The sequence below is a fragment of the Magallana gigas genome, chromosome 10, assembly GCF_963853765.1.
Source record: "Magallana gigas chromosome 10, xbMagGiga1.1, whole genome shotgun sequence".
Taxonomy (NCBI): Eukaryota; Metazoa; Mollusca; class Bivalvia; order Ostreida; family Ostreidae; genus Magallana; species Magallana gigas.
In genome coordinates, this window is record NC_088862.1 from 7,176,996 (window position 1) to 7,189,813 (window position 12,818).

A 12,818-nucleotide genomic window follows, 5' to 3' on the forward strand; every position below is an offset into this window, starting at 1 on the left:
TTTATTTTTTGGCCTTATATGACATACATGTAACATACAGTCAAACTTCGTTATCTTGAACTAATTAAATGGGGCTGTTTAAAAACTTTGAGATATCCGAGCATTCGAGATATTGAGGGTAAAATACTTATAAAATCAGAACACTGCAACATATCCATTGTATTCGAGATATCAGTAATTGAGATACCGAAGTTCAACTGTAAACAGGGAATTATTTGAACTTTGAATAATCATAAATCCTGGAATCTCAGTAAATTCTGAAATCAGGCGTAGTACCTGATCCCTAACTTAATTTTGCTGTAAATATAAATTTTCACTGTAGTAGATGCTGTCTAACTCAGTCACTGGGCGAACGTGTATACATACATATATATATATATATATATATATATATATATATATATATATATAAACAATTGAATATTAGCCCTACATAATGATTTATTTGGTTAAGACTATATCATAAGACAATGTCACAAGTCTTGAGATGGAAAATTTTTTAATATATGAAGGTAACACAGACAAATATTTAGTCATACTGACACAGGTTATCAGGCATAAAAAATTAAGGGCAATTGGAGTTCAAAGAGATAATAAAATGGTAAAAAGTTAGCAAATTGTTGGAAAGTGAAATCTAATGTATGATTTTAAGGTTACCTAAAACTTAAGCAATGAAAATAACTTGGTAATGATAAATAAAAGGAAAAAACACATCTTCTGATGAAAAAAAACTTACACACATTAACAGGTAGTAACAGTGTACATGTTTATATCGATAGTATTCCTTTTCTTAAGAACAAACCTCTGTTTTTTCATCATCTCTTCCTCCAGATTATCCAAACATCTTTTGAAATGAGACAGATCATTGGGGTCCAACCCTGAAATGTTCAAGAACAAGACAAATGATTCATCATCATGACAAGCATCCATTAAAGATACTGTATCCATGGTTATTTTTCACAGGCACTTGTTTCTGAGAAAAAAAAATTTACCATATAGTATAATAATAATTGTTATTATTATACTATAGGATAATTTTTTTTCTCAGAAACAAGAGCCTGTGTTATTTTTGCCCCGTGTAATGTTCGCCCATCTACACTTGTAAACAGTTTTACCCCGTCTTGAATTCACCCAGACACAGACATGTTTACAGAGAAATAGTATGAGACTTTGAAACAAGAAAGATAGAGTATGAGATGATAGAATGAGACATTGACAGAAACCCATGATCTGTCTCGCTGAAGCGAGACCGACTGTGGGTTTCCGACAATGGAGACTCAAATACATACCAGCACTCAGAAGATCACTTTCTGGGACCAGCCTACATTCCAGTATTTGTTTTATTTCAGTTTCTGCCACAATCCATTCCAGGCCAATCATTTCAGCATTCTCTGTTCTCATGCAGTCAACCTCAGCATTTAGCAGGGAAACTAAACAAGGACAACAAACATGAAATAATTTAAATATGCAATAACAAAACAGCAAATAAAAGTAGCATAGAGAGTAAGAGTTGACTCAGTGGAGATACATTGCAATTTCATAAACATAGGTAATCACAGATTACAAAGCTCACCGAGACGAGACATCACCCTTATGAGACTTCACCTTTATCATATTAAATGAAAATCATACTTTATGATCTTGGATATTCATGGATTCTGTTTTGACACAATATCGCATATCATCTGTTAAAAAATTGTATGATGATCATATGTTCATATGTAAATCAATACAATAATATAATATTAAATATTGCATCCTATCATATTTACAACATATATCATATAATACAATAAAATATCATAATAAACAATGATGAGATATGATATTGAAACGTATGATATGACATTGTATTGTGTTATACGTTATAGTATTTGATCACATAATACAATATCATATTCTATAAAACAATAAAGTATTATATTATTTACATTATCATATTACATCATAATATTGAAACATATTATATTATATTGTATAATATAGTATGATATTGTATGATACTGTATCATTTTTGATACATAATATGATATTGTATCATATGATACAATATAATTTGATATGTACATCATTGTATCATATCAAATGATACAATATTATGTGATAAAGTAAAATATTATATAATACAATATTATATGATACAATAATATATTTTACAATATCATACAATATAATTTCATGTGATGTGATAATATATCATGTCATAAACCAATATCATATCATACAATATCGTATGATACGATATTATATAATATTACAGTATAATATTATACAATTTCATGTGATATAATTCTATATTACAGAAACTAATATCATATTATACAATATCGTATGATACAATATTATAGAATTTACAATTTTGTATCATAGGATACAATATTATATTTTGCAATATCTTATGTAATAGTATCATGTGATAAAATAATAAATTAATAATACAATATAGTATTATAAAATATTGTTTCATAATATACAATACTATACTAAAAGAGGTTCGATCCTCTTATTTTGGGTAGCCATTTTGGGTCACCTCTAGTCTGGAAATTCTGTGTCATATATGAATTCTACTTGTTAATTCCTTTTTTACAATGCCAAATAAACTATACTGAATAAAAAAGTGAAGGAAAAATTCCATATTTAGAGAGTGTAGTAAGGGACTATATTCTGTGGCGGAAGGTTTTTAAGAAGAAAATGAACATTTTTCATAACTCAGTTGTTTTAGAGTACCGTAATTTTAGCTTTCTCATTTTCCGTGCAGACCAAATTTTCAGATAGTTTATGCATTGGGATATCTTCGTGTTTTTTCAAAAAACATATTTCAACAATATTTCAATATTTCTATCGACATATATTGGCATGTTTAAGTGATATTTCATAAAACTAAAGAAAAAATCAACTCCAATTTTCCCCTAAAATTAGCTTATTTCATGCCATATCTCAAAATTTACATTATAGACACATACTTTTGGTTTTAGTTTCTGAATATTTAAGTTTCTTTTGACAAGTTTGTCATAATTTGAGAAAAAGTTTGAGACTTTTAAATTATTTAATTGCATGTTGAATCGTTTATGAATAAAAATAGTATTTTTTCAGTGCAAAAAGGTCAAAATATCAATAAGGTGAAGAAATTGCAAACTTTTTCATTATGATAATTTTAATTTTATTAATTCTAAATAATGTAAATTTGTATTTGATACCATGGTTCATTTCGATAAAAAATTATAGAGGGAAAAGCGATTTATGTGCAATTTGCACTTTCAGTGCAGAAAGGTCATATTAAATATACAGTAGCACAAAAAGGAGCATATAGACCCCACAATTTTGTTTTGAATTTTGGTTTAGATATGTGTGTAGATGTTAAATAAATACTTTAGAAAAAACTTAGAGACTTTTGATCACAGGATCCAACGTCCTTAACAATATCATGATACAATATCATAACATAAAATATCAAAAAAATTGATACAATTTCATATCGTATCATATAACTTTTTATAATATTACATATGATATTATATTGTATCATATTAAACAATATTGTTTCATACCATTAAGTTCCTTGATCTTGATCTCTTCAGGAAGGATAATATAGGGTTTCCTTCTTTGATTGTTCGTGGCTGCCTCCTCATCATCATCAGGGATGATCTCTTCCACAAACAGTTTTCTCAATACATCCACAGGCTCTGTAAATATTGAAGCACAATTCAGATAACCTTAGCCAAAAACAAACAAATAAAATAAATGCAGCTTAAAGCACATAAAAACCTGCATGGTTAGCACATAAAAATTCTACTCTTAGTCTAGGAATATCATTTATAGTAAAGACATTTTGAATTCAATGTGTCCTGACATGCAGCTTATTTGAAATAATTTTCTATTTTTTTTTAAAGGCCTATGAATGCCAAAGGGGTTCATAACAATCTAGACTTTTAAAGTGCTTCTTGTTTTGATGTGGGATATTTTCCTGACTCAGAGACAGATCTTGAGCTACACTTGATACCTCACTTAACCATGCCAAGGTATAACACATTATATGGTTGGCAATTCTTAGGTCCAAATGAACTTTGGTGTGTTAAGGTTTGATCAGATCTTTTACGACCAGGATTCCTTCCAGAATTCAAGCTGCGTGTGCACACTAGACACTTCATGGTTCATCATGTATAGGTTCAAATTGGATTGGACTGGATGTCTTGTATTATACCTTGCCTAGGTTTATCCATCAAGTTTCATGTTTACTTTCACAGACTTAACTGACATTGAAGAATGTCTTGGGGTTAACCTTACTGAGGTTTGACCTTAATAGAATGTTTTGCGTTTATTTTATAAAGTCAACATAAAATAAAAAAAATTCTTCCTGACGTTTTGAACTTTAGATAATGATTGATGTTTACTATCACAAAGTTGACTTTAAGGACATTTCTTGCTTTTTATTTTGCAGAGGTTTGATGTTCAAAGAATGGTTTAGGTTTAATTTCACAAAGTTGACATTTGGTTAACTTTCCAAAGGTTTGATCTTGACAGACAGTTTTTGGTAAGATGACCTTAAAATGTTTTCTCGTGGCTTACCTTGCTGTGGTTTGACCTTGATAGGATGTTTTGGAAGCAGGTTTCTGGTTTCAGCCATATATTTTATGAGGCAGTTGATGTCTTCAAATTCTTCTTCATTCTCTCCTTCCAGACAGTACATGTTTTCTTTTTTATCAATCAACCCCTTTCTGGTTTGTCCGCCATAACAAAACAAGATGGCCAGCTGATCAAAGACTTGCATGCTCTGCTTCAGTATATAATACTCATCCGACAGATATTTGGTCTTTAACTTTCGTACAGCTGTGCTGGTACTAAAATGAAAATGTTAAATTGACAACTAGATTAGTATCATTATTCATGTATGTCTAATATATTTGCATGCTAAATAACAAAAAAAAAACAATTACTTAATGAAACAAAAAAGCCCATCCTTGATTTTTTGTTTTGACAGTTTTGTTTTTAAAGAATCTGATTATGTAACCATGCAGACTTCTATTTACCCTAGTGGATGTAGGGCTAGCTTTTGATAATTACAGTTGAACTTCGATATCTCGAACACTGATATTTCAAATACCATGGATTTGTAGAAGTGATTTGTAAGTCCCAACCAATTATCTTTTAAAGTATTTTACCCTCGATATCTCAAATACTCGAATATCTCGATGTTTTTAAACAGTCCCATTTAGTTCGAGATAACGAAGTTTGACTGTACCATACTAGTCTTGTATATTTTCATTTTCATTGTCTGAAATTTGTCAGTGATAACACTATATACAATTCAATTTTGTAATAAATATAGTCCAATACATTTCATCAATGACTAATATTTTAATATTTAATAGTACAACTACTAAAAGTTTTATAAAGTTTTATAAATATAAGTAATAGAGAACCATTCTTTGAATATTATGACATGATCAAATATGGTCGGCATGATCATTTGACAACCCCTGACCATAATTGATCACCTCACCTTACTAAAAGAATGATTCCTTATTCCTTTTATATACACCAAAGACACATAATTCTCCCGTCATATCATTCCATCACCCAAAATACGAGCAAAATAAACATAATATCAACATAACAATCATGTAGACAGATTTTATAAAGAAACATAAGTATGGTAAATGTCTTCCATAGATGTTAAATGTTCATTAATTTTTACATATGTGATGTAAAAGATATTTGTTAGTATAAAACATGTGTGTGTGTGTGTGTGTGTGCCTGTCATCTATGACTATAGGCGACTAAATAGCTCAAAACAAAACTTTATTTACTAAAAATGTTTCAAACATCTGACTATCTTTTTACTGCAACCAATTATTTGAATAATGAAAACTTCCAACTTTGACATCCATAATTTATATAATGCAATTACTACCACAATAATTGTATATAGAGTAAAATTGATTGTATACGAAGACAAGAGGCCCACGGGCCACATCGCTCACCTGAGGACCAATAGGTATGATAAAATCAGCTTAATGGAGTCATAATACAAACTATCTGGACAATGTACAATAATACATGTAGATCCTGTATAAATAAAATCCATTTTTCCCTGGATATTCTTATGTTTATAATCATTAGTCCCTTTTCTAACAGGATGATTTTATAGTCATATCAAGTCATATCATATATTGAGTATTGCAGTTCTCAAAAAGATCCTTAACAATAGTTTATTTATTGGATATAAACGTACATCAAACTCTGAACCTTCTCGTGAGGCCAAAGAATTGTCCTGGGGCCAAAGTCTTAATAATTATGAAGAATCATCTGGCTGATTAGTTTCTGAGAAGATTTTTAAAAATTTACCCTATATATTCCTTTGATAAACTTTGACTCCCCATTGTGGCCCCACCCTACCCCTGGGGATCATGATTTTCACAACTTTGAGACTACACTACCTGAGGATGCTTTCACACAAGTTTCAGCTTTCCTGGCTAATTAGTTTCTGAGAAGAAGATTTTTAAAGATTTACTCTGTTTATTCCTATGTAAAACATCGACCTCCCATTGTGGCCCAAACCTACCCCCAGGGGTCATGATTTTCACAAATTTGAATCTACACTACCTGAGGATAGTTCCACACAAGTTTCAGCTTTCCTGGCTAATTAGTTTCGGAGAAGTAGATTTTTAAAGATTTACTCTATATAATCATATGTTAAATTTCGACCCCCCGTTGTGGCCCCCACCTACCTACAGGGGTAATTATTTTCACAAATTTGAATCTCCACTACCTGAGGATGCATCCACACAAGTGTCAGCTTTCCTGGCTGATTAGTTTCTGAGAAGAAGATTTTTAAAGATTTACTCTATATATTCCTATGTAAAACTTCGACCCACCATTGTGGCCCTACCCTACCCCCGGGGGTCATCATTTTCAAAACTTTGAATTTACACTACCTGAGGATGCTTTCACATAAGTTTCAGCTTTCCTGGCTGATTAGTTTCTGAGAAGAAGATTTTTAAAGATTTACTGTATATATTCCTATGTAAAACTTCGACCCACCATTGTGGCCCCATCATACCCCGGGGGTCATGATTTTCACAACTTTGAATCTACACTACCTGAGGATGCTTCCACACAAGTGTCAGCTTTCCTGGCCGATTAGTTTCTAAGAAGAAAATTTTTAAAGATTTACTTTATGTATTCATATGTTAAACTTCGATCCCCCATTGTGGCCCCATCCTACCCCCGGGGTCATGATTTTCACAAATTTGAATCTACACTACCTGAGGATGGTTCCACACAAGTTTCAGCTTTCCTGGCTAATTAATTTCTGAGAAGAAGATTTACTCTATATATTCATTTGTTAAACCTTTACCCCCCATTGTCGCCCAACCCTCAGGTGAGCTAAAAAGGTTAAGTTTACAATACAATAAGTTGTTAAAGTTGGTTTCTGGAAGAACAGACTTTGAAAATTTTCTTAATAAATATTGACAATTTTTTTACTTTTTTAATCTTTAGTTTTTAAGATCTGCGTACAAACATAGAATTGTGAGCAAATCTCGGTATCTTGCTTATAATTCGAAGCTTAATTAACACTCAAATATGGTTAGTAAAAAAAAAATTGTAAACAATTAAACACAAGAAACATGCACTACACGACTGTATAACAAATAAAGAACACTATTTATTTTATCGAAATGAATCATATATATACATGTATATGCCTACATATTTCCGTCAGCGATATCAAACCCTATTTAAACTGAATAAACTCGAGAAAATGCCGAGCATCTCAACAAAACCTATTGCAGTAATCTACCATTACGCAAAAGATAATGCCTATGCGAATTACCGATAGAATGAATTGTATTTCAGTACCCCTACATCAGATTTTGCTTAATTTGCGCAGGTAAACAGTTAACTGTTTGATTTACCGAAGTCTCTGTTTGATTTGATACGTAAAAATCACGAAATACAGACGATAGTTTCCAGGTTACAAAGCATAAATAATGAAAACGAAACGAAAATCAGAATAAGCTAATACCAACGTCATGTGTGAAAACTGTCAACGCATTGAAATATTTAGCCTCAATTTACTTTTTTCGATTTACAAAAATCGGCACCAATATATTTTGCATGTTTCAAAATTTCCCTTCATACGCGAACTGTTGCACAACAAGCAAATTCACCATAGTCAGGTCGACCCTTTTTCGTATAATGTCATGGCTGCTTTAAACAAAGAACCTCATTTCAGAAGTATGGAATACGAGTCATGGTAAAATGGGTATGCAAACCCGGGCCTTGGCAAAATAAAAGCCGGGCAAATCGGCAATCGTCAATTCCAAATACGCATTATTTTGCAGCAATATTTACAGCGAATACAAATATACAAGTCCATCAAATATCCTGAAATTTTAATGAGATTGGCAGATTAATAACTGCCAATCTTTTGTTATGCCCAGGCCAAGTCTTGCCTACCCATTTTACCGAATGCCGAACCCGAGGCTTTTAAACTGATTGAAACACGCCTTTCCTATATTATTATTTTTGTAATAACTCAGATTTGAAACAGAATTACCCCTTAATTTTTGCAATTTATATTTTCCTTCCCATAAGGATAATTTATGCTAAACTACATTGAATTTGCCTCGGTGGTTCTTAAGAAGATTTTAAAAATGCACCCCCCTTTTTCTACAGTTTCAAGGTTTTCTCCGCTTTGAATACAGATCAGACTTTTATTTCTGCAATTTATATTCGCCCTCCCATTAGGATGCTTTGTGCCAAATTTGAATGAAATTGGATAAGCGGTTTTAGAGAAGAAGTTCAAAATGTAAAAAGTTTACAGACGGACAGACGGACGGACAGACGGAAGACGGACAAAATGTGATCAGAATAGCTCACTTGAGCTTTCAGCTCAGGTGAGCTAAAAAACTGACTCGATTGGTCCATGGCATTTAAGTCGGTTGATTTCCTGTAGTGATGGCAGCTCCATCTGCTGGGAGAGGTTCATATAATAGTCAGTAATGAGGCGATAATACCCATTGACACCAGAGACAAATGACTCTGCAACTGTCTTACTGTCAAACCTCAACACCTGATAAAAAAAATAATATATGAGTCATATAAATTTAAAACAAAACAAATATCAATAGTAATAAAAAGTAAATTTATTTCACAACTTCAAACAATAAATTTTTTTGTTGGCAGTATATATATCATATTACATACAAAATAATACAAACTTCACAGCTAAGGTGTTGAAAATAATTGAAATTTAGTAATCTAATGATTTTTTTTTCTCTCCTTAGATATCAGTATCACATACGTCATATAAACCCCCGACTCGTGATTTCAACACCTAGTATTAATAAAGGAAATAAGTTTAGAGGAAAATAACAACAGGTCTGTGCTTTTAACTTGACACACAAATATAATTATACCCGAGTGACTTTGGTGCCCTTTAATAATAATAGTAATATTAAAAGCTTTTCAGAGACTGATATATTTGGTAGCAACATATCATTTTACATGGTATGTAGTTTAACAATAACTGGATTTTAAAACAGCATTGATTGATTTATTTTTGAAGTTGTCTTTGTTATTAACTACTTTCAGGTAAATGCAGATAACTTGAATAACAATAGTGTATCTATACTACTATATTAAAATAATACTTGAATTTTCGGGCTTTAATACAGAGAAATCGGAAGAATACCGTCTTTTGTTTTATATTTTTTAAACATCATTGGTACTTGAAGATTACCAATTTTTTGTTTTTATTTTTTATCAATCAAGCTTCACTAATTAATAATAAACGAAAATTCCTTTAAAAAATCCGGAAATCATGTGGATTTTTCGGATTTTAGAATCTTGCGCATGTGCATTACATTCACGCTAAATCACGGGAGGCTCTTTAGTTTATGTTTCACAATATCACATTTGCATGGATAAACTCAGAAACGGTAAAACAAATGTGTGTAAATTTTCATTGAAAATTTGTCATATTTTCTATTAATCAAAGGAAATACGGGAGATAACTCTAACTCGGTGCATTACGAGAGTTTCGAATGTCAACATGGTAAAAAAAAGTTGGTGAAGAAGTGTTGAATTTTTCAAAAATATGTCATTGAATTAAATTTTTAGATGAAAGGTATTTATAGCCTCAAAATGGTTTGTTATGAATAATCTAACTTTTATTTTCAATGCAGCTTCATTTTCTAACAATACGGTGTGTTGATGTATCTATTTCGTAAATTTCCAATATCACAATGCAATGTCAACCCGTGCACGCACGGGTCAAAGTCTAGTTGTGATTTGTCTACTCAACTGATGGCAGTTATTAAGACAATTTTACATTCCCTTATTAAGGTCTTTTGTTTTCAACAAAGTGGTATAATTAAGCCCCCAACTGCCTCATTCTGACCAAAAAAGGTAAAAGCAAGACATTCTGTATTATAGCTTCATTTTAATCTATTTCACATATAATAGTTTGTGATTTTTAATAATTATGATTCTTCAGAAGAATGACTTAAGTGTTGTTTTCTTCCCCCCCCCCCCCCCCTCCAATTTTCTGGATGAAATCAATTCTTGTTTCATAACATTATAAACTAGCTACCTGTGCCATGTATTAAGTAAGATGCTATAACAATTCTCAATGCAACGTATACACCACAGTTTAAGCCTTTTTCACAACTGACACACAAGCACTTTAAAATACTTTGCGATCGGAATTTTTTAGCTTCGCATGAGCCCTCGCATTTGATGCATGCGTTAATTAGAAGCATTTTAACAAGAGCTTGGACTTTGGGTAGTTGGTGCCAAATAGCAATGTGACGTAGGCCTGTCTTTTTTAATTTAGGACACTCAGCCATTGCTGTTTGAAATCAACAAGATTTGTCTGGCTTATTTTGAGCTAAGACTACACAGTCGGTGTATATTTCATTTGAAACCAGCGTCATTTTTAACTTGTTTTGACGCAAAAAAGATAGTTCTCTGACTGAAAGTCCAAGGCCTTGTTAAAATGCTTCTAGTTGTCACATCAAGTCTTGTTAAAAAAGTGGACATGCACAATATTCAGACGCAACCGAATGCCAAATTATTGCCTTGCAACACACAAACATTAGTATGAATGTTTTACAATGTTTTGTGTACTCGCAAGAGTGATGCAGGATTTTTAAAGGTCTTATGAATTGCAGCTGTCTATGCATTTGTTTTGCACCAGCTTCACCTTGGGAAATAGACTTGCTCTTGGGGAACTGGAATATTGCTGACTCCCTCAATGGTATACTTTAATTGTATACTATCTGGACAATGTAATATAATGCACGTAGAAACTGTATAAATAACCATATATCCATTTTTTTTTCACCCTGGATATTCTTATGTTTATAATCAAGTCCCTTTTCTAACAGGATGATTTTATAGTCATATCACCTGTTGGGCATTGCAGTTCTCAAAAAAAAAAACCCACAATATGTCAAATGCTTGCATATACATGTAGGTAAAACAATATATTATAACATTATAGGTTTGGTGAATAGTTAAAATACTTTACTTTGTAAAATTGGATCCCCTATATCCCCCCCCCCCTACTTACTCCTCAAGATTTTGATTTTAAAGAATTTGAATCTATACATTATCATTATCTGAGGTTGTATTGAGTAATGCTACAGCTTTTCTAGGAAAATGGTTTAAGAAAAATATTTTTTAATAAAGATTTTTCTCTTTATATTCCAATTTAAATCTTTGCCCCCCCCCCCCCCCAATTTGTGAACTCATCCCCAGGGGATCATGATTCGAAGAAACTTTAATCTACCCTACGAGGATGCTTCCACACAAATTTCGAATTTCCTGGCCTATTAGTTCCCCCAATCAAGATCTGAGCAAGATCTAAACAAACTTGAATCTATACCCTATCTGAGGATGCTTCCACACAAGTTTCAACTTTTCTGGCTGAATAGTTTCTGTGAAGAAGATTTTTAAAGATTTACTCTATATACATGTATTCCTATATAAATGATTGACACCCCATTGTGGCCCCACTCCATCCCTAGGGTCATGATTTTCACAATTTCACAATCTTCACTACCTGAGGATGCTTTCACACAAGTTTCAGCTTTCCTGGCCAAATGGTTCTTGAGAAGAAGATTTTTGAATTTTTTTAAAAATAGTTCCTTATTATTTCCTCTTGTAAAAAGGCATGATCCTTAATTTTCACAGCTTTGAATCTCTTTGCCTAAGGGTGCTTTGTGCCAAGTTTGGTTGAAATTGGCCCTGTAGTTCTAGAGAAGATGTTGAAAATGTGAAAAGTTTACATAGACGGACAAATAAACAGAAGGACAGACAACGGACAAAATGTGATCATAAAAGCTTACATTTGAGCTTTCAGCTCAGGTGGGCTAAAAAGTAAACAGTTCATCTGACTGTAAGTTTTATAATGAGGACAGGAATTAAGAGTTATTAAAGAAATAGACCAATGCCAAACTTTATTGCATGAAAAATGTTATAAGTACAAAATTTACTTCAGTGAAATATAAGTACAATGTACAAGTGTCAATTTTCAACTATTAAGCCTGATCATAATCAAATAAATTAATTGTTCAGTGCCAGTCTTAATTCTAAATGTATAATAATCTTGAATGCACTCAGGACTAAGCTGCCAAAGGCACCTAACTGGTAATCTTGTTAAAGCAATTAAAAATGATAAACAAGATTGTTTTATAGTCTACCCAAGTTATTGTTTCTGTCAATTTAGGCGATTTTTAGTGAAATTAAACATACCTATCAATTAAGTACAATTGAAATTGATAAAAAGGGAAAATTGCAAAATTTCTCAC

General features: G+C 31.9%; 1 protein-coding gene across 3 annotated transcripts in view; it reads right to left on the reverse strand.

The window, feature by feature from the left end:
* LOC105323965 (tyrosine-protein kinase JAK2) overlaps window positions 1-12,818 on the reverse strand; it is a 52,693-nt gene that overhangs the window by 26,489 nt on the left and 13,386 nt on the right. For all 3 annotated transcript variants that reach the window (XM_066072856.1, XM_066072857.1, XM_066072855.1), the window contains exons 5-9: window positions 8,919-9,076; window positions 4,567-4,838; window positions 3,549-3,683; window positions 1,290-1,430; window positions 803-878 (exon numbers count right to left, since the gene is read on the reverse strand). In XM_066072856.1, the coding sequence (XP_065928928.1) occupies window positions 803-878; window positions 1,290-1,430; window positions 3,549-3,683; window positions 4,567-4,838; window positions 8,919-9,076 (782 nt within the window). The remainder of the gene's footprint in view (window positions 1-802; window positions 879-1,289; window positions 1,431-3,548; window positions 3,684-4,566; window positions 4,839-8,918; window positions 9,077-12,818) is intronic.